The sequence below is a fragment of the Vulpes lagopus genome, chromosome 6 (assembly GCF_018345385.1).
Source record: "Vulpes lagopus strain Blue_001 chromosome 6, ASM1834538v1, whole genome shotgun sequence".
In the NCBI taxonomy this organism is placed as follows: Eukaryota; Metazoa; Chordata; class Mammalia; order Carnivora; family Canidae; genus Vulpes; species Vulpes lagopus.
In genome coordinates this window covers 51,048,871-51,071,562 of record NC_054829.1, presented here as the reverse complement: position 1 = coordinate 51,071,562, position 22,692 = coordinate 51,048,871, and the positions used below count along the sequence as shown (strand labels likewise).

The window sequence follows — 22,692 nt, the reverse complement described above, 5'->3', positions numbered from 1 at the left end:
AATTACTTAATATCTATTTTTAGGAAGTTAGAATAGGGGATCCTTGGGTGACTCAGCAGTTTAGCCCCTGCCTTCAGCCCAGGGCCTGATCCTGGAGACCTGGGATCAAGTCCCACATTGGGCTCCCTGCATGGAGCCTGCTTCTCCCTCTACCTGTGTCTCTGCCTCTCTCTCTCTCTCTCTCTCTCTGTCTCTCTGTCTCTCATGAATAAATAAATAAAATCTTAAAAAAAAGAATAATTGCTCAATTAAATATTAGAAGTGAAGAACAGTGCATATAATCTTTTTGTTTTTGAAGGTTATTTATTTGAGAGAGTGAGTGAGTGAGACTTGGGGGGAGGGGCAGAGGAAGAGGGAAAGGAGAAGCAGTCTCTCACTTGAGTGTAGAGCCCGATGCCGGGCTAGCCAAAACCAAGAGTTGGATGCTCAACCAATTAAGCCACCCAGGTACCCCTATAATCTTATTTTATTATTTATTAAATTTGTTCTTTCTGCAAATAGTTATCATGGGTCTTTCATATATTAAGTTCTGAGGATACAGAAATAACTGACTAAAGATAAATTATGATAATTACAGAGTAGTGTCATTTATAATTTTGTTTGATTTATTAGAATAATTTTTTAAAGTTAGGAGTGCCTGGGTGGCTCAGTCTTTTTAAGCATCCAACTCTTAGTTTCAGCTCAGGTCATGATCTCAGGGTCATGAGTGGGCCCTGCCTCAGGCTCTGCACTCCGCATGTAATGTACTTGGGATTCTCTCTCTCTCTCCTCTCCTTCTGCACCCCCCTCATGTGCACTCTTGCACTCTCTCTCTCAAATAAATAAAGTCTTTTTTTTTTTTTTTAAAGATTTAATTTATTTATTCATGATAGTCACACACACAGAGAGAGAGAGAGGCAGAGACACAGGCAGAGGGAGAAGCAGGCTCCATGCAGGGAGCCCGATGTGGGATTCGATCCCGGGTCTCCAGGATCACGCCCTGGGCCAAAGGCAGGCGCCAAACCGCTGCACCACCCAGGGATCCCAAATAAATAAAGTCTTAAGAAAAGAGTGATTTTTAAGTTATAAAAGAAAATAATTTGAGTAATGTAATACTGTTTAGAAAATATTCTAACATAAAATAAAATTCATTTTTTAATAATGGCTCTTGTTTCCTGTGACTTTTTTATTTTCCTTCTTTATAGGGAGAATGCAGCTATGAATTGGAACTTAAATCTTACTTAAAAATGGAAGATGTTAGCTCAACATTCAGTGCTCCCAGGAATGAATATAATCCTCTTGCCAATGGCACTTTTACTAGTAACAAGAAGTCTTCATTTTTAGGGAATATAAATCAAGGCAGTTCATTCTTAATGACAGAATCTGATGAAGAATGTGCTGAAATTTTTAAACAAACTCATGTCAAACCTGCTAAAATTGCTTCTCTAAAGAAAAAAGCCTCTAAAGAATTGAAAAAAGATCAGCCTATGAAAGAAAATAATGATATTGTTATGGATTCTTTAGATACTGATGGCAGTACTACTGTTGAAAATATTTCTCAGGTAGACCGACTAAATGATAAAAGAGCATCAAATACAGATGAAGTTGCTGCTGCCATATGTGCTGTCAGTGAAAATGTTAATCAGCCACATGAATTAATGGAATGTCAATTTACAAATGAATCTAGTTCATTTGCTGTAAATTTTTTAGATTCTGGTTATAACAGTTTCACTGATGAGAAATACAGTTCATCTAGCTTATTTCTTCCATTTGAGGAAGAGCTTTGTATAGCTAAAACAGATGATCAATTTTATAATTGTCATTCATTAACAAAAGAGGTATTAGCTAACGTAGAGAGATTTTTGTCTCATTCTCCTCCACCTCTCTCTGGACTCTCAAATTTGGAATATGAAATTGCTGAGTGTTGTAAACTTGATCATTTGCCTTTCCTACCCTACAATGAGTATTTACAAAATGATAAATCTACTTGTTTGATGTCATACTCACCTGTAAATTCTCAACAGGATTTAGAATTGAATTCACTTAAATTAATTAATCATCCTTCTGAAAAAAGTTGCTTTTATAATGCAACTAACGATAAGATTTCTGATGAGCCAGGTTTCTATGACTATGTTGATAAAGTACAGAAAGATAATAAAAATGAAAATTTAGTATCCAGCAATCATATTCAAATAAACATAGGCCCTCCAAAGTGTTTAGTTGAAGAAAAAAATTGTGATACGGATAACAGTGGCCTTCCAGTATTGTTCACTGATCAAAATAAGAGTTTACCACTATTCAAAGATCTTAATACAGAGTTTGACCTGAGCCTTTCTCCCTCGAACAATAAATTTAAATCTTCAGGTGTGTCAGGCAAAACTGCTGTAAGTGAAATGGCACTGGACTCTCAGTTCTTAATTTCTGATGAACTTTTGTTAGATAGTAATCCTCAACTCCAAGACCAAATTATCTGTGATACTAATAGTTGGAAATCTCATGAAGATATGAGAGGGATATATAAGGAAAAACTGAAGAATGATGAATATGTTTTTGACTGCTCTAAGGATTTATTTTCTGTTACATTTGATTTAGGATTTTGTAGTCCAGATTCTGATGATGAAATATTAGGACATGCATCAGATACAAATAATAAATTTTTAGATGATCTTTCTAGAAGGTGTTTACGTATTAAGGAGACCAATGATGCACATTATGTTTTGAATCAAGCAGTAATACCACAAGATCATGTTGCTGGTTTTACAAGTAGAACTATTACTGTCCCATCAAGTGAAGATAAGTGGAGTCCAAGTTTTGCACATTTTCCACAGAGTGCAGCAAAAAATAAAGAATTTATGTCTCCAGGGTATTCTCAATTTTCTTTGCCAATAGGAGAAAAAGTTATGAGTACACCACTTTCTGAATCAAACACATTGAACTCATTTTCTAAGAATAGAAAGGAAGTGCCTAGGACACCAGATTCTAATAAAGGAAAAGTAGATCTACAGAGTTTCAAAGAAACATTGAATTCAACTTTTGTTGACTCAGGACTTCATGTAGAAAAGGCTAAAAGCAGGGAACAAATCAATTTTCTTCAGTCCTGTCATCCTGCTAAAGGTAAGATTCCATCTTAATAAAACACCTAAATCTTTCTAGAATAATTACTCTAAATAAGCTTCTGTAATTTTTCCAGAATGTTATGTCTCCGTATTTGGTGTATTGAATTGGATAATTGATGTATTATGCATTTCTTTAGCTGATGCTTAGTGATAAAATATTTATCTACATATATTTTTAGCATGCATACCATGGGAAAAGTATGCTAGACACTAAAATATCAATTTGTCCTTGGCCCTTAACTGTAAAACCTAAACAATTGTGTGACATATACATTTAAAAAGATACCAGTAAAAATGTGTAAATAACTACCAAATAAAAAAGGTAGTGGACATTTAGGAGCTTCAGAAGATGACAGAATTTTAAATTGCATGAGATTGGAAATGTAGAATTTTTAATGTAGATTTTAATTTTGGCTCTTCAGGAATATTTACAATTTGAATACGTTGAAAATAATAGGGAATTTGGATGTTATAAATAAAACAATGGGAAAAAGGGAAGTGTAAGATTTGGAGGGAATAGTACAAAGTTGAAGATTTACATAGCAAAATAGTTGGGGAAAAAAAAAAGTTGAGAAGCAAGACTATTTGGAGGATTGAGACAAGATCACAGAAGTTCCAGAGGAATCTCTGGATTTCTATGATCTAATTCTACACAATTAGAGAAAAACTAGAAAATATAGTGCTAGGTGTCTGGTATTAAAATGACTTAAGTATTCTTTAAGTACTGCGATAGGACTCAACTCTATGTATAGGTTATTATATCAGGCCATTTATGAATTTTATTCCTTATGGTTAAGTAAAAGAGTAGTCGTAGGATAAAATTAGTTTGCTCTGTAAGTCTTTTTATGATGCTATTCTCTTTGGTATCAAAGACATGATATATGAATGTTTTATTTAAGATAAAATCTTATTGAAAGTAAGTTCAGGAAATATGTTTAATTTTCAAAAACAGACTGTTCTGCACAGTTTTAGATGTACTCTGGCATATATTTTTACCAAGTTTATGTTACCCATGAGCTGAGGCTCAATATTTGCTTTAACATCTTTATATTAAGTCCATGGGTGAGATCATTTTTCCATCTTTTGTCAGATTTGCATTAAAACTTCTAGCATTATACTTAACTACTAACCATGGGCAATATAATTATGAATATATAATTATTAGGGAATATTTAGTATTTTTTTGAGTATAGTTGATATACAATGTTCCATTAATTTCAGATATACAACCTAGTGACACAGCATTTCTTTACTATGCTGGGGAGTAATAACTACCATCTGTCACCATACAGCTCTATTTATATAGCACTGACTATATATTCCCTTTGCTGTAGTTTTTATTCCCATGACTTATTCATATTTAGTATTTTTTATTTTGCCTAACTGAAATAGACGATTTAAGATCATTTGCCGTGTTATATTTATACAATAACAGTTCATTAAAGTGCCACTAAAGCAGTTGAAGGTGAAAACCTCCTGGAAAGGTTTTGGAAAACCATGAGTTGGTTACTCTACCTGAGCCTTGCATTTAACTCTAAATTCCTTAGAAGGTAATGAAAACAAACAAAACTGGTTGATTATACAGTGCTCATCTGTAAAAAGGATTTATTTAAGTTTATTTGGGTAGGTTTTTTTGTTTTTTTTGGCACAGAGTGTAAGGAGAAATTTATTGTGTGACTTTGTGTTATTTATTGCGTAAAAAATTACTACCCCAAAATTACTGAGACTTAAAATAGCATTTATCTGTAGTTTAGGAATTGGAGAGTTGCTTAACTAGGTAGTTCTGGTTGAGGATTTCTCATCAGGTTATAGGAAGATTTCACCTGGGGTTGCAGTCGCCTGAAGACTTGACTGGGCATGGAAAATCTGTTTCCAAGATGGCTTGTTAAAAAAATGGGGTGGTGGTGCTGAGGGGAGACACACAGGAATCTCTGTCTATAGAAATTCTAAAATGCAGCAGAGCAGAAATTGGAAGTTCCTTGATGAGGACTCAAAGCCTAGATATAACCGTCCATGGTTCTTGGCTTCATCCTTTGGAGGCTTGGTACTTTTTCATAACATGTAGCAGAATTTCCTCAGTGGATTCATTTTAGTAAAAATTTGGTGATTTTTATTTTATGGGGATTTTTATTTTTTTATTATTTTTTAAAGATTTTAGTTATTTATTCATGAGAGACACACACAGAGAGCCAGAGACATAGGCAGAAGGAGAAGCAGGCTCCCCTGGGGGAGCCTGATGCAGGAATCAATCCCAGGACCCCGGTATCATGACCTGAGCCAAAGGCAGGTGTTCAACCACTAAGCCACCCAAATGCCTCTTCTGGGGATTTTTAAAGGCCTCTTTTCATTTGATATCGTCTGTCTTTGCCCCTTCCTGTAGTTGTAGCTGGCTGTGTTTCTTCCATATAATTCTTGTAAATCTTTGTGCATCTCTTCTGAATTTTTTTTTAAAGATTTTATTTATTCCTGAGAGACATAGAGAGAGAGGCAGAGACACAGACAGAGGGAGAAGTAGGCTCCTTGCAGGGAGCTTGATGTGGGACTCAGTCCCTGGACTGGGATCATGCCCTGAGCCAAAAGCAGCAGCTCAACAAGGCATCCCTCTCAATTTTATTGGGGTTCATTCCTTTAGATACTAGTCATGCCCATAAATCCTTTGGAATAGCTCCTTCTCTTCTTTGGGCTCCTTCTAAGATGTCTGGAGATAGTTCCTTAATCTTCTTGGAAGCCCTGTTGTTTAAGAGGATCTGTGAAAGACACCTTAGAATATTTAGATCTTTGCCTGGAAGATTTCTTAATTTAATATTGTTTGCCAACTGGAGAAGCTGGGAATTTTCAAAACTAATACATCTCAACTGTTTAAATGTTTAATAATTCTTTCTTTGATTTATCTCTCTTGCATTTTACTTTAGCAGAAAGAAGCAGAAGAAGATAAATATTTTGTCTAGAAATCTCTTTAGCTAGATCACCTTCATTCATTAGATACCTATCCTACTTCTTAGTTACTGCGATGTTGATAAGCTTTCTTATCACTACATAAAGGATTTTGATTCCTCTGATTTCTACTAAGATTTCCATACTTTTCTTTAAGCCTCCATTCATAGCCTCCTCAATGGCCATTAATCTTCCTACAGATTGTTCCATAAACAATTCCTTTGAGGCTCTTCAAGCTTTCATTAAAACTCTCTTCAACAGTCCTTTCAGCTTCTGCCCACTTTCTAGTTCTAAAGTTACTTCCACAATCTGGTATAGCAATTCCCTATCTCTGGGTACCAAAATCTGTATTATTTATCTATTGCTGTACAACAAATTATCCCCAAAGCTTAATGCCTTAAAATAACAGATGCATTGTTTCACAGTTTCTGGGGACTAAGAATTTGAGAATGGCTTAGTAGTGTTGTTCTGACTCAGGGTATTTCAGAAGTTGCAGTCAAGATTTTGACCAGGGCTGGAGTTAATCTCAAGGCCTGAAGGAAGATCCTGTTGCTGGTGGTAAGTGGCCATGGTTTCTTCTCATGTGGGCCTCATTATAGGATAGCTTATGTCTTTATAGTGTAGCATTTGACTTCCTCCAAAGTGAGTAATGGAAGACAGAGAGCAAGGATAGATTTCAATAACCTTTATGATCTAGACTCTGAAATAACCCACCTTCACTTCCATTATATTCTTTTGGTAGAAACAAGTGACTGTGGGATGCCGGGGGGCTCAGTGGTTGAGCGTCTGCCTTTGGCTTCAGGAGTGTTCCCAGTCCAGGGATCGAGTACTGCATCGGCTCCCTGCAGGCAGCCTGCTTCTCCCTCTGTGTCTCTGGCTCTTTCTCTGTCTCTCATGAATAAATAAATAAATAAAATCTTAAAAAAAAAAAGAAAAGAAACAAGTGACTAAATATGGCCTATACTCAAGGGGAGAGGAATTATCAGTTTTTGAAGGGAGGCGTATCAAAGAATTTATGAACATACCTTGAAACAACCACAGGGCTCTTATAGAAGGTTTCCTAAAGACATGGAAGGTGTCTGTAATCCGAATTTTATGTAAGTACAGAGATTGAGGTTTGTTAAAGTACCTGAAAATTTGAAATATTTGATTTTATACATCAGACGTTGGTTTTTAGCATTACCTCCTTGAATGTATTCTAGTTACAACATTTTGGGGAATATCTTACCAATTTTTATTTCATACTTGTGTACAAACATATATGTAGACATATGTACATATATATATATATATATATAAAAGGATCTTTTCAGATATTGTTTTGTAGCTTGCATTTTCATTTCTTTCACTCCTTCAACGAGAGTGAAAATAACACACAAAGGGCAGAGAGTGGTAGTAGATTATATAGATGAATTCTGGAACCATTGACTAATAAAATTAGACTTTGCACTCTCCTGGCCTTACTTTAGCTAATTTGTAAAATTGAATCTGAGTCAAATATGTGGTTATTAGCAAAAGTTATCATTTCTTAATTTCCTCACTGGCACTGTTTTATTTTTGTCTCATGCTAATTTTTTGGCCAAACTTCTGAAAAACTCTTTTTAAATAATGTACCCATCAATAAAATAGTTGTGATTGGATAAGCAAATCTATTGACCCGATTCATTTTTAATAAATTATAGATGAACAATTAACAAGCAATGAAAGTGAAGATGATGAGATTTTCCACAGAAAAATTAAAAAAACAAAAGGAAATGTTTTAGAATCTCCTGAGGTGAGTCATTCAATAATCACAATAGTGTGATCATGTAAAGGTTTTTTTTCTCCCCACCTTAAGTCTTTTTTTTTTTTTAACCTTTATCTATTTATCTACTTTGTGTAGGATCAGAAAAATAGTGAAGTTGATTCCCCACTTCAGGCTGTAAAAAAGCGCAGAGTTCCTCCAAACAGAGTAAGTAGATAATAGATAATGTATAGTAATTCAAATTCTTTTGGAGTAAATATTACAAGAAAAATATGTGTATAGGTGAATGTAGGTATATTTAATCTAACAGGTATATGTTTAACACAAGAATAGGTAGTAAATTCTATGTGATTGGAATTTCTATTTCCAATTTATACTTCTTTAAAAATTACTCCTGCTTTAGTAAGTATGCTTCAGCACTTCACTAAATATCAACTCCATATCAACTGTGTAAGATGCTGGGGATACTACTATAAATATTATATCCTGGTACTGTGTTAAGTCACCTACAATCTAAAAGAGACAGATAAGTAAACAGATAATTTCAATATAACTTTTTAATAAGTTAAATGATAAAAAATGATAAGCCCTTAGCTTTGTCCTTGGTTGTTCCCGGAAAGTTTCTTGAAGATAATAAATACCTCAGCTAAATCTTAAAGCATATGTGGCAGTCAGGTGAGGAAAGCATTGCCAACAGAGCAAGCAGCCTAAAGAATGGCACAGAGCAGGGAAATAGCATCTTTATTATTGGATGGTAAAGACAAAGATTGGCAGAAATAAAATTGGAGGAAAATCAGGGTCCGTTTTTGGAAGGCTTTATTCTTTCATTTATTTATGGAATGGGTTTGAAAGAAGGAAAGGAAGGAGTTCAGGATGAGTCTCTTTTTTGGGTAGGACTGTTTGGAATATATCTCACAAATTTAGAGAAGATAAAAAAAGACAATATATTCAGTGTTGAATATGTTTTGAGTTTGAGGATTTTGTGGAATAGTGAAGTGATAGTGTCTGGCAGGCATTGGTGAATTTGATTCTGAAGTTTGGGTAGGCTAATGAGGTTCATTTGTTATCAGCTATAAGCTGGTATTTGTAGGAAATAATGAGATTAGGAAATCATGGGGTTTTTAATTTTCTAATGCAATATAGGATAAACTCCAAATTTAATAAAAAATGCAATCAATTCATATTCACTTTGTTTACTTATATAGCTTCACTAGAAAAATTGCTTTAACTTGCTACCTTAATTAGAATGTCTAATTGACTGATTATAAATGAATTAAAATACTGATAATGCTGAAGTAAAGTAAAATTATTCCTGTTAATTGAAATTATTTTAGTAAACTTTTTATTCTTTGGCTTTATATAATTTTGTAAGAGATAAAGTGATAGACTTCATTGTCAAAATATGTTACAGTTTTACTGATTTCTTGGTTTGAATGGACTCCTGTACATTTGGACTGATTTGGTGTTTTTGTTTTTTTTTTTAAGATTTTATTTATTAAAACAAAAAGAAAGATTTTATTTATTTATTTGACACAGTGAGCACATAAGCTGGGAAAGTGGCAGGCAGAGGGAGAGGGTGAAGCAGGCTCCCCGCTAAGCAGGGAGCCCTGCTTCAGGGCTTGACCCCAGAACCCTGGGATTATGACCTGAGCTGAAGGCAGACATTTAATCGACTGAGCCACCCAGGTGCCTCCCTGGACTGATTTTGATAGCTATATTTATAGACTTAATTAATTTTTGTAAAGCCCTTTAGGATCTTCTGAAGAAGATAGTTATACTAAAACTACAAATGCTCATCAAATAAATTTGATGTAAAACTAAATTGAATGAATTTATTATATTACCTAATTTAGTGTTTTAGTACTTAAGTATCACCTGACTTAAAAAAAAAATTTTTTTTAAAGATTTTACTTATTTGAGAGAGCATGGGGAGGCAGAAGAAGGAGAAGGAAAAACAGACTCCCTGCTGAACAGGGAGCCTGACCTAGGGTTCCATCTCAGGACCCTGAGGTCATGACCTGAGCTGAAGGCAGATGCTTAACCAGCTGAGCCACCCTAGCACCCCTGACTTTTAAATTCTTAAGTATTATGTGTTTTTAACATGGCTGTTGAGTTGTGAGGGTATTTTATTTTTCTAACAAAATAATGTTAAGTCAACTATTTATAAAGTAGAAATTGAAAATAAAAGTAATAACATATGAGAAATACATTAAAATACAATTTGAATATATTTTCTTATGCAAGAATTTTATTGAATTATATAGTTAGAATTATCATCTAGTGATGAAAGTGAGAATTTTCACAAAGAACATCCACAATTAGAAGATTTTGGAGGTTATAACAGAAATTCAAAAAGAGGCATCAAAGTCCGAAAGAAGCAGAGTCACTTTAAGGTAAACCTTTTTCATTTTCTTATTTGAATATATGTAAATATATACTGTATATATATTAATATATACTATTGTATATATAAATGAAAAATTAGATTTTACATAGTACATATCTCACTATAATTTCTTCATAGAAAAAAATTTAAAAATTAAAAAATTTTGACCCTAATTTTACTTGTTTTACTGGAATTAAAATCACAACATATGATAGTTTTGTTTCTTTTTTGTGTTTTGAAACTATCTTTCAGTATTGTTATTTTAAATGACTAAATGACTAAATGAAGAAATTTTAATGTATTGAAAATTGAAGACTCAAAATACAGAAACAAATCTGGAGTTTCAGAATATTTACTTTTACAGTTTATATTGTTTTTCTTATCTCTATGCAGTACTCAAATCCTTATTAAAGAATTCTCAGCACATTTTTTTTTCTGAATAGTCTTTTTGTGGTGCCATATTCTTTCTGGCAAAATTAATTAGCGAGAAGACTCGAGAGACTTTATGCTTATGAATAAGAAACATTCAGTAAGCTGACAAGCTGACTTGTGGTATATTTTACCCTTAGTAGAATTATCAGAAATTTAAAATAGGTGTGCTACTTTGTCATTTCTTCTTGTAGTTTTTTCTTTTTTGTCATAAAAGCATTGGCAAAAAATTTATTTTACAGAAGTATTTCCAATTATTTAAAAAAATAAATGATTTTTTTAAGGGTGTCTCTATGTTTTCTAATTTGTCACAGCTTGCAGGTAGGAAGTTTTTAGATGATGAAGCAGAACTTTCCCAACAAGAGGCAGAGTGTGTTTCGTCAGATGAAAATGATGAGTCAGAAAATGAACAAGATTCCTCATTACTTGACTTCTTAAATGATGAAACTCAACTTTCACAGGCAATAAATGGTAATTAATATAATGATGCTTCTTTTTCTTTTAATTTTCAGTGTTTTAAGGTGTTTATATTTAAATATTTTAGTCGTTTTAAAAAACTTTGACTTTAAAAGGAAGTAAATTTGGTATGTGTGAAATATTTGGTCACTTTCATTCAAAGTCTGTAATATTTGCTTTTTTTTTAGACGTGATTGTTTATAAGCTTCTGCTAGTTTGATCACTTCTCACCAGAATGAGCAGGCTGGCTCAGTGTCAAATGTTCATTTAACAAGTATTTACTCACTACTGTGTGCTGGTAGTGTGTAAGGGTCTTCGGAAAGCTGTTATCAGTGAACAAAGTGGACAAAAATCCCTGCCCTTAAGAAGCTTACATGTGAATGGAGACAAAGAATGGAAAGAGACAAAGTGATTTTGTGTAACATAATTACTAAGTTATTTAGTATGAAATGAACAATTTACAGAAAAATGAAAAAAATGAGTAAGATGAGGATTTGGAGTGACAGGGGCTATGGGTTTTAATAATGGACAAGCTATAATTATAAATAAGATAATTAGGGGCAGACCTCATTGAGAAGGTGACATTTGATCAAAGACTTGAAGTCCTGATGAGGACTTCAGCATTGCTGATTGTTAACAGCAGGTGAGACACAAACAATGCCTGAGCAGATCTTACTGTACAACATATTAATTGCAGATGATTCAGATTGGCTGTAATAGAAATGGGAAAGATTCTGGTGGGTTTCTCAGTGTTCTCATCTTTCACAGATCTTGCCATTTATTCTGCTCTTGTACTCTCTGATGTGATTTAAAACAGCAAATTTTCCCAAGCTGTACTTTAAAAAGTTCTTCAAGACTTAAATTCTCGGTACTATGTCCTTGATACTGATATGATTTGTCGAATAAGGATTCTTAGTATTATGCTCTTGGTGTTCATTAACGGGGTGACTTTTGGAGGTTTACAGTATAATCCGGTGGGGAATGTTGGTGCAAACATGTTGACTGGTGTTAACAACCACTTGACATGTCCTGAGGCAGGAGTTTGCCTAGCATGTTTACAGAACAGCACTGTGACTGGAATTGAATGATGGAGAAGCGGAGTGGTAGGAAGCGAGAGCAGAGAAGTAATGAGTAGCCAGCTGCTGGTCTGACTTATTGCAGTAGTATCTCTCTAGCTTTGGTGTCGAGAATGGCCTTCAGGGGAACAAAGGTGGGAGAAGAGACTATTTAGAAGGTGATTGCAGTAATCTAAGGAATGCTAGTGGTGGTTACCAAGGTGGTAGCAGTCCAAGGGTGAGAAAGATTGGATTCTGGATATGTATAGCAGACAGGATTTTCTGATGGATTTGAGAGAAAAAGAGGAAGGAGTCAGTGGGTTTGAGCAACAGAAAGGACATAGTTGTTGCTGTCTGATACTGGGCAGACTGCAGGTGGAGCCCTTAAGGTGGAGAATAGGGAGATCAGCAACTCCATTTATTTTATTTTAAAAAATTTTTTTAAAGTTTTAATTTTCTTTGGTGAACTCTGTACCCAACATGGGGCTCAAATTCATGACCCCAAGATTAAGAGTTGCATACTCTTCTGATTGAGCCAGCCAGGTGCCCCTGAAACTCCCATTTTAGACAGAGTATATTTGAAATATGTAGGATTTCAAAGTTTTTTTGTTTTTTCATTTATATGACATTTGGGGAAAGGTAAAACTATAGGTACAGCAAATAGGTTACTGCTTGTTGTAATGATTTGTCAAGATGGAACTGTACCATAAAGGAGGATGAATTTTACTGTATGTACATTATACCAAAAAAAAAAATCTGTGAAACAAAAATTTTCTGAAAGCTCCTTGATTCTGAGTTTTCCTAAGAAACTAGAAGTAAGGGTGTCACTAAGTGTATAGGGATTTAGCATGAATAAAAAGTGGATAGGTAATCAGGTAGATATCTAGTATTCGATAGCTATGCTATGGAATGGGGATAAGGGAAATAGAAAATTATGCACCTGGTGCCAAGCGCTATGGTCATGAAATTAGCAGTGTTATCTCTGAACATAACCTTAAGTTAATCACTCCAAAATATGTAAGGGAAAATGGGAGACAAAAATAAAATTGCTTTTTGATTAAAACCTTAAAAAAGGCAGACAAAAAACTCATGTGTTTCCCAGTTTTTGCTTAACTGAAAATTATGAAACATACTTACTATTTACTCTGCCTTCTGATATTTTTAAGCTTATGTTTCTTTTTTTTTTTTTTTTTGGCCTGGATTTCTTGTGTTCTATTCATTATTTTTTATAAATAAGTTATATTCCTCAAGTTCTTCATATACATTTATTTTTATGAAAAGGCACTGTCTTAATGCTCATTTTCAGAGGAGAGATAGCTAAGCCAAAGAGCTTAAATAAATTTTCATAATCATCCAACTAGATGGTCTGATTTCAAAGGCTAACTTTATTTTTTTTGTTTGTTTTTAGACTTGTTTCAACACATATTAAATATTTTTTGTGTAAAATAATTCCACAAGGTTTGAATTACATGAATTTGGAATAGGTCAAAGTTAAATACTTTACTAGGTTTCATTTAAATAATTTTGCTACTTGAAATTCTTTATCTTTACACAGATTCTGAAATGAGAGCTATTTACATGAAATCTTTGCACAGTCCATTGATGAGCAATCGATATAAAATGGTCCATAAGAAACATACCAACATAAATATTTTCTCACAGGTATGAACTATAGAAATATAGTGGAGAATTTCCTGATGATAATGTTCCTGTATGAATGTTCCTGATGAAATCTGTTCCTGTAAATGAAACCTACATTGTTTCTAAAACTGGACTGTCAGAGCTATTCGGGGTAATTTCCGCTCCGAGTCAGGAAAGTGGACTACATGAATTCTCAGAATCCTTTTTATTCCTAATTTGATCAAATTATCCTATCTTCAACTTGAGCCTATTAGAATATATTAATTGGATTTTTTCCTAATTAGAAGAAAGTTTAAAAATGAATAGAACTTCTCATAAGTGTTGAATTTTTAATTCTTATATGTTCTCTTATTTCTCTTGAAAATTATTATTCTTTGAAGATTTTATTTATTTATTCATGAGAGCCAGAGAGAGAGAGAGAGGGAGAGACATAGGCAGAGGGAGAAGCAGGCTCCCTCTTGGGAGCCTGATGCGGGACTCCATCCCCAGACCCTGGGATCATGACCTGACGCTCAACCACTGAGCCATCCAGGCATTCCGAAAAATATTTTTTTATAAAGATGTTATATTCTGAAAATTATAGATTATTTTTCATTTATGGATATTTTCACATTAGTCTTTGTTTATAAATTGCCAATATTCAGCCAGTAATATGGTCATTCATATCTCTATATTTTCATTGTATTTGTTATGTAGCACTCATCCACATTGTTTATAAATTATTGTTTATTTTTCTGGCTACCTACAATGGGCTGTAAATTTCTAGAGGGTAAATCATTCTTTTTTTTAATCCCAGTCTCCTTGTTTTCTTCTATAAAGAATAGTCAGTATCTGTTGGTTGAGCACAAGTGACTGAATTGATAAGCGAAATATTCATAAAGATCTCATGTACTTAAAAGAATATGTTAAATACATACTGATTTCATGAAAGGAATTTATAATGTACTAACTGGTATTTTTACTATAGATTCCTGAACAAGATGAAACCTACTTAGAAGACAGTTTTTGTGTTGATGAAGATGAGTCTTACAAAAGCCAATCAAGTGAGGAAGAAGTGTGTGTTGATTTTAACATAATAACTGAAGACTGCTTTGCAAGTGGGAGCAAAAAATATAAAACCCGACGTGCAGTAAAGCTAAAACAAATGGAGATGAGACAAAATTGTGCACGTTCAAAAAAGAAATTATCTAGAATTATTTTACCAGATGATTCAAGCGAAGAGGAAAACATTGTAAATGATAAAAGAGAATCCAATATTGTTAACCCAAGCACTGTTAATAAGAGCAAACAGCAGGACCATTGTTTGAATATAGTGCCTTTTGGGTCTTCACTGCAGTCCAAGGACAATTCTCCAATTGTTAATCAGTTGCCAAAGCAGAGACAGCAGGCACCACTTAATTTGAAGGATGCAGTTTCTGATGTCTCAGACTTCAAACTTCAGAGCTGTAATAAAATTGACTGTGCCTCACTGTCATTTCCTACCGTTGATTCACAGAAAGACTGTAAAAAACTTCCGATTTATTCAAAGGTATGGATCAAATTAGAGACAAAGCCTTCATGTTGACCAAAAGGTTTTTTTGTTGTTTTGCTTTTTTTTTTTTTTAAGTTTTTGTTTGTTTGTTTGTTTGTTTAGTAATCTCTATACCCAACATGGGGCTTGAACTCACAACCCCAAAGTCTAGGATTACATGCTCTTCTGCCCATGGCAGCCAGGGACCTTTGTTCTGCTTTCTTTTGTGTTTTGTGTTAAACAGATCAAAGGAAAATTAGCAAGTGCTGACAATTCTTCAAACAAGAAAATAGCACACTAAATTATATTGATAATTCATATAAGAATGCTTAGGTTTTAGTTTTTTTTTTTAAGTGTGATAGTTTTCTTAATAAAACTCTATAAGGAAACTTGCTAATTTTGTAGGAAGGAGTAGGAAAATGGGCTTCCTACCAGATAAAATTAGAAATTACATGCCCAGAACTATTTTCACCACAGATTAACTTTTCTTTTCCCACTGAAAGCTTCAGATATGTAACTCTCTTTACTGGGGAGAGGAGTTTAGGGACCACTACCTGATTTCCTTCCTTTAAATCCTTTTTTTTTTTTTTAATATTTTATTTATTTATTCATGAGAAACACAGAGAGGAGAGGGAGAGAGGCAGAGGGAAAAGCAGGCTCCATGCAGGGAGCCCGACGTGGGACTCAATCCCGGGTTTCCAGGATCACGCCCTGGGCCGAAGGCAGCACTAAACCACTGAGCCACACGGGCTGCCCAAATCCCTCTCTTTTTAGAATGGCCAAGTAGTCTGGTTTCCACCTTTTCCCTGTCTTGTTATTGCTGAAATAATCCCTAAAGCCACTTTTAGTTTTTAAGAGCTTATAGTTACACTATTTTTGTTAAAATAGGGGTTAAAGTTTTGGTAATAGGAATCCCTTAACTGTACATGACTGATTTCTTTCCTTGACTGTCATCTTGGAATGAGACCTAGACCTAAACTTCTATTTCTCTAAATATTTATTCCGGAGGTTTTAGGCCATTCTGCCTTAGCAACGTGGTCTACTATCAACACAGTAGCTTGGGGTGCCTGAGTGGCTCAGTCAGTTAAGCATCTGCCTTTGCCTCAGGTCATGATCTCAGGGTCCTGGGATCAAGTCCCGAATTGGGCTCTGTGCTCAGTGGGAAGCCTGCTTCTCCCTCTCCCTCTGTGCCTTCCTTCTGCTCTTCTCTCTCAGAAATACATAAAATCTTAAAAACAAAACAAAACAAAACAAACCCCCTAAACAACACAGTGGCTTTTAAATTGGTTTTTCTAGTTTTTTATTTTGGGTTTTAAAAAAAAGATTTATTTACTTAAATCTTTAAATTTTTAAGGGGCAGAGAAAAAAGGAGAGGGACAATCTTAGGCTCCATGCCCAGCATGGAGCCCAATGTGGGGCTCCATCACATGACCTTGAGATCATGACCTGAGCTGAAATCAAGAGTTATATTGTCCCCAGGTTTTTTTGCACAAAGTTATTTCTTTAGGACATACATAAAATATAGTTGACTGGATTAAGTTTTGTAGTAGATTAAAGGACTAGAGGCTAATTAATTTCTCTGAGCCTCAGTATCCTTAGCTATGGTATAAAGATAATAATCCCAAGGGTCAAGGTAGGTAATGTGGTCCCAGGTTTACAGTGGTTCAAGTTAATACTTTATTGACATTATGATGGTGGAAAGCAATACACATTATATAGAAATAATACTTAATATTTTGTTCTTGTCCTGGGCCAGCAATATGCAATATGATACTTTTAGGTCATGTTTGCAGCTGCAGCTTCCAGTCAACTACATGATCATGAGGGTAAACAACTAATACACTTGTAACTTTCTGTACCCATACAGCCATCCTGTTTTTTACTTTCAGTATAGTATTCAATAAGGTACATGAGATATTCAGGTTTTTTTTGAATAGTCTTTTTTAAAAAATATTTTTTATTTATTCATTCATGATAGACATAGAGAAAGAGAGAGAGGCAGAGACACAGGCAGAGGGAGAAGCAGGCTCCATGCCGGGAGCTCACAGGGCTCAATCCCGGGACTCCAGGATCACGCACTGGGCCAAAGACAGGCGCTAATCTGCCGAGCCACTCAGAGATCCCTGATATTTAACAGTTTATTGTAAAATAGGCTTTATATCAGATAGGTTTTGCCCAGCTGTAGGCCAGTGTAAGTATTCTGAACAATTTTAAGGCATAGGCTAAGGTATGGTGTATTACATGTATTTTCCACTCAATGATCTTTTCAACTTATGATGGGTTTATTGGGAGGTAATCCTATAATCATAATGGGTTTTCAACTTATGATGGGTTTATTGGGAGGTAATCCTATAATCATAAATTGAGAAAGATTTGTATATGCACAATCCTTTGAAAATCAGTAAGCACTAGCTACATTTTTACATTGCCATGTTCTAACAAAAATGGATACATCTAATAACACTTTGAGAACTGTGAAAAAGCATAAATTGATTTTTTACAGATATGTTTTTAAAAATTATTTATACTATTTAATGTATGATTCTCACAGGAAGGTATCCATAAGAATATGAATATTCATATAAGAATATGAGGTAAATTTGGAAAGAGAAAATAGATTAAATATCCTGTAAAGAAAACCTGGTTAGGTATTTTAAAAAGTTAACGTTTATTTTGTCACGTATATTGCAAGTCGTATTCCTTGTCATTTGCCTTTTTGTTTGTTTTTGGTGGTTTTGCCATAGGAAGAGGTAACCTTTTTATACAGTCTCAATTTTTTTCTTTACAGTTTCTGAACTTTAGTGTCATGTTTAGGAAGCCATTTTCTACTTCAAGATAACTAAGTATTCCCAGTATCCTCTTTTCTTTAGTGCAGTTTTCTTCACATTAAATTATTTTTGAAATTGAATACTGAATTATAATTATTTTAAAGATTATTTGAGTGATTAGGACTTCCATCTTTAGCTTACGACGTAGAAACTGGAAAGAACATTGTTCCCATCCTAGTAACAACAACAAAAAAAGCCAGATAATCCATAGAATCATGGTTTTACTTGAAACTATTATGGAACTGAGGTTTTAGGGCAATCAATTAACCTTATTTCTGTGGAAAGACAAGTGTCTCCAATGAGAGACTTGTTGATTTGGGACAGTCAGTGGGCACTGTATAATTTGGCAAGAAGAATTCAGCTAAAACTAATAAGTTGCAAAAGGCAATGAACTAGAATGAGAGTTTAGAACCCCTGGGAGTTACAGACAGAGAGGAATTCATAAGCCTTCATGAGCTATACTCCATAGACTGAATCAAGTGTTCCCAGGAAAGACAAAATCAGAAAGCCTCCTGGCTGGTGCCAGGCCTTGGGGGAAGTGACCAGCAGTTACTGTGAAAAAGGCAGCAGATCCCATCTGTTTTTTTCTCCCCTATTTCTCCTATAGAACAAAAAGCTTTAAGCTTCTGGGGATGAAAAGCAGATCTTACAGCTATACATAGGTGAAGACCCTTTGCAGAAGGAGAAAGGCAAGAAGAAAATAATCTAAGATACATGTAATTGGAATTAAGAAAAAGAAAACAGGTTAGAAGAGAGATTTGAATAGACAATGACTGAGATTTTTACAAAATTAATTTGCAAATGAGTATCTGAGTTTCTGTTTTCAGTTCTTTTTGGGATATACCTAGAAGTAGAATTACTGAGTCATATAATTCTGTGTTTAACTTTTGAGGAATCGCCAAACTCTTTTCCACAGTGTCTGTACTATTTTACATTCCCACTAGCAGTGTATGTTCCCAGTTTTTTACATTCTGACAACATTTATTTTATGATTTTGTTTTGTTTTGAAGTATAACCATCCTACTAGGTGTGAAGTGGTAGCTTGGTCCTTCATGTATATAGTCACTTTGATCATATTGAAGGAAGAAAAAACAGTTAAAGAGAGAAAAATAATATTAGTAAGGAAAATCAAGTTCAGATGTTAGAAATTTGTGGTGCTAATATATATTTAACCTGATTGTTACCAATATTTTCTACTTTTCAGGTTGGTAGTACTCTGGAGGATTCTAGAACTTCAGTGGCATACTGTTCGAATTCAAGACCACATTTGGCTGGCACACATGATTCTCTTAGAGTTCCACAGGAAGGCCAAAGAACTTGTATTCTTGTAGATAGTTGTGAAATCACTTCTGGAACAGAAGTAATTTCTTCCCTGAGAGCAATTCATGGCTTACAAGTAGAGGTTTGTCCTCTTAATGGTTGTGATTACATTGTGAGTAACCGCATGGTGGTGGAAAGGAGGTCTCAATCTGAGATGTTAAATAGTATCAATAAGAACAAATTAATTGACCAGATTCAGCACCTACAGAGCATGTTTGAAAGAATATGTGTGATTGTGGAAAAGGACAGAGAAAAAACAGGTTTGTATTTTTAAATGTTTTTGTTTATAAAGTTTATAAAGGAACTCAACTATTATTTAGCTCACCTTTCTGTTGGGATGGGGAAAATTCTTAAAAATATAAATACCTGACTCATGTCACTTCATGTTTATATAAAGCCATCTTTTTATTAGTCATTGTGTTTATTTTATGCTATTATTATTTGCTTCATAAAAAGGTTTATTTCTGAATTTTTGTAGTCATTGTATTTAAATGCAGTTTGAGAGTTAAAGAATGAGAAATGGAAGGCAAGTGAACCCATCATGCCTTTTTTTCAGGAGTTCCAGAAAGGATGAGGACCTTCAGGCAGTAGTGGGAAAAGGAGGGGAGGATTCAGGGAATTTAGGAGGCAGGATTAACAGTAGTTGGTGGAAGGAGGCAAGACTTAACTCTTGAATTGGCTGATTTCTTGGTCATGGAGCAGTTAGTGGTGCTCTTTACTGAAATTATGACTGTCAGAGAAGAGCAGATTTGAGGTATAAGGAGTGTTCAGTGGAATACACTGAGTTCTTACTAGGGAGCTGAAATGGGTGCTTAGGAGCTTCAGTTAGGGAGTTTCTGTGGGTAATATTTAATTGTAGGGGGAACCCTGAGAATGGTAAAAAGGTCATGGAATATGGCATCAGAAGACACACTGAATTCTAGTGTCACTGTAGCTATGGATGTTGCATTAACAAATCACTCCTTCTGAGGGGTTAGAAATATACTTGTCCTATTCCTTGTGTGATATTGTGAGGGTTAAGTGAAATCATGTAGGAAAAAGGCCACTGGAAGAATTCAAGAATTATACAGTCACACAGTATACAGTAAAAGGAAATAGTGTAGTTTATGTCAAACATTGGGTTGGTAATTGAGCATTTTACTTTTTTATCCTCATGCTGTTACTGACAAACTCTGCAGCTTTGTATAAGTCACTCTTTCACTACCCAATTTTCTTTCTTTGACAAATGAAGGCTTTAGATTAAGTGATCTCTTGGGTCCTCTTAGTGCTGAAATTCTATAATTTCCTCTTTACCAACATATTCTTTACAAAGGAAGTAGATTAGGAATAAAAGTAACATGGCAAAAATTAGGGGAAAAAGGTTTTAAAGAAAAAGTTTTGTTTTTCCATAATGAAAAGTGCCCCAAAAGAATGGAGGATAGAATATGAAAAATGAATGGGAAAGGTAGGGAAGTAAGTTAATAGGCAAGGGTTAAAGATGACATTAAAATAGGTGTGCAGGGGCAGCCCGGGTGGCTCAGCAGTTTAGTGCTGCCTTCCGCCCAGGGCCTGATCCTGGAAACCCGAGATTGAGTCCCACCTCGGGTTCCCTGCATGGAGCCTGCTTCTCCCTCTGCCTGTGTCTCTGCCTCTCTCTGTGTGTCTCATGAATAAATAAATAAAATCTTTAAAAAAATGCTTTAAAAAAATGGGTGTGCAGGGTTTTGAGTTACTCTTGGAATAAATACCTAAGATTTTATAGCAGTTAAGCCAGTACTTGAGCTATTCATCAGTGCTAGCACTATGATTTTTAGAGATAAGTGACACATGGTCTTGGTCTTCAGGAATGCATTAACTAGGAACAATAAGCTCTCCTCTGTCCACTCATCTTCCTATTTGATTCCAATTGAAGACACTTACAAAGATAGTTCTTCCTATTTTATCTCCTAGATATTTGAGAATCATTTTAAATATTTAGTTGAGGGTTTCTCATTAGCATAATGTGGTACTAGTTTGCTTAATGATTGTAAATCTTGGGGTTTTAATAATAGTATTAATGATTCTACTTAATATACATTACTAAACTTTGCATTTTCCTAAATATAAAATATTTAGGAGACACATCCAGGATGTTTAGAAGAACAAAGAGCTATGACAACTTGCTCACTACCTTAATTGGTGCTGGAATCCGAATTCTTTTCAGTTCCTGCCAAGAAGAAACTGCAGATTTGTTGAAGGAACTGTCTTTAGTAGAACAAAGAAAGAATGTTGGTATTCATATCCCAACAGTGGTGAACAGAAGTAAATGTGAGGCACTTCAGTTTTACTTAAGTATTCCCCATATAAGTTATATAACTGCATTAAATATGTGTCACCGGTTTTCTTCTGTGAAAAGGATGACTAACAGGTACGTCTGTCTTAATATATTTAGATGGTTACTTTTAAATGATTCTTAGAAATGTTTCATAGAAATTTTAATATTTTTAAAAAATAAAGATGAGTAGCCCATTAGATTATTTCATTTCAGTAAAGACTTTTTGCTTGTTAACAACCACTGCATGAAGTTGATTTTAACTAGGGCGGGGGTGGGGGGGGGGTGGAATAGACACTGCCTTTGGGGAGCTTTGAGCCCTCTGGGAGCTAGACAGTTCTTATATTTGATCTTGCATTCTAACATTTCTGGGCTGTTTGGTTCTGGACCTAGACAAATGTGACAGTGCAAATTTTACTAGTTTTTGACTATTGCTTAATAAGGAAGATTTTAGAAAATAGGTTATTTTAGTTAAACTAAAGGCCCATGTATAAGATATGGAAATTACTGTTATATAGGACTTTAAATATAGGGAATAAGTGTTTGCTTTATATAAACTGGTGCTAAGGACGTTAAGTAGATGTAAAATGCTTAGGAAGAAATGTTCTTAAAGGCTCTTTTACGTTTGGTGTTAAGCAAGTAATATTAAATTGTACAAGTCAAAAGTTTTAATTTTTTTTTCAGCTCACCTCAAGAAATCTCCATGTATGCACAAGTAACTCATCAAAAGGCTGAGGAGATATATAGATATATTCACTATGTATTTAACATGCAAATGTTACCAGATGGTCTTAACCAAGGTAGAGTACAATCTGATGCATGATCATACTGCTCGGGTGTATGAAAGAACTCTCGCAATACTAAATGCACTTCAATAATCATTCCTGTGGTTTGTGATGATCAGTTTAAAATATGTAAAAGAGTATTTCCATATCTATTTTATATTGTGTACATTTTCATTTATATAGATTATAAATTATTTAAAAGAAAATCTGATGTTCAGT

The 22,692-nt window shown here is 34.4% G+C and overlaps 1 protein-coding gene across 1 annotated transcript in view; it reads left to right on the top strand.

Annotated features, from left to right (window-relative positions):
• Positions 1–22,692, top strand: part of FANCM (FA complementation group M) — a 60,758-nt gene extending 38,066 nt beyond the window's left edge. Inside the window, exons 14-23 of the mRNA XM_041759309.1 lie at positions 1,185–3,093; positions 7,712–7,803; positions 7,912–7,980; positions 10,038–10,166; positions 10,903–11,059; positions 13,655–13,761; positions 14,708–15,268; positions 19,283–19,658; positions 21,493–21,784; positions 22,373–22,692. Coding sequence (XP_041615243.1) covers positions 1,185–3,093; positions 7,712–7,803; positions 7,912–7,980; positions 10,038–10,166; positions 10,903–11,059; positions 13,655–13,761; positions 14,708–15,268; positions 19,283–19,658; positions 21,493–21,784; positions 22,373–22,511 — 3,831 coding nt within the window. The 3' untranslated portion in view covers positions 22,512–22,692. The remainder of the gene's footprint in view (positions 1–1,184; positions 3,094–7,711; positions 7,804–7,911; positions 7,981–10,037; positions 10,167–10,902; positions 11,060–13,654; positions 13,762–14,707; positions 15,269–19,282; positions 19,659–21,492; positions 21,785–22,372) is intronic.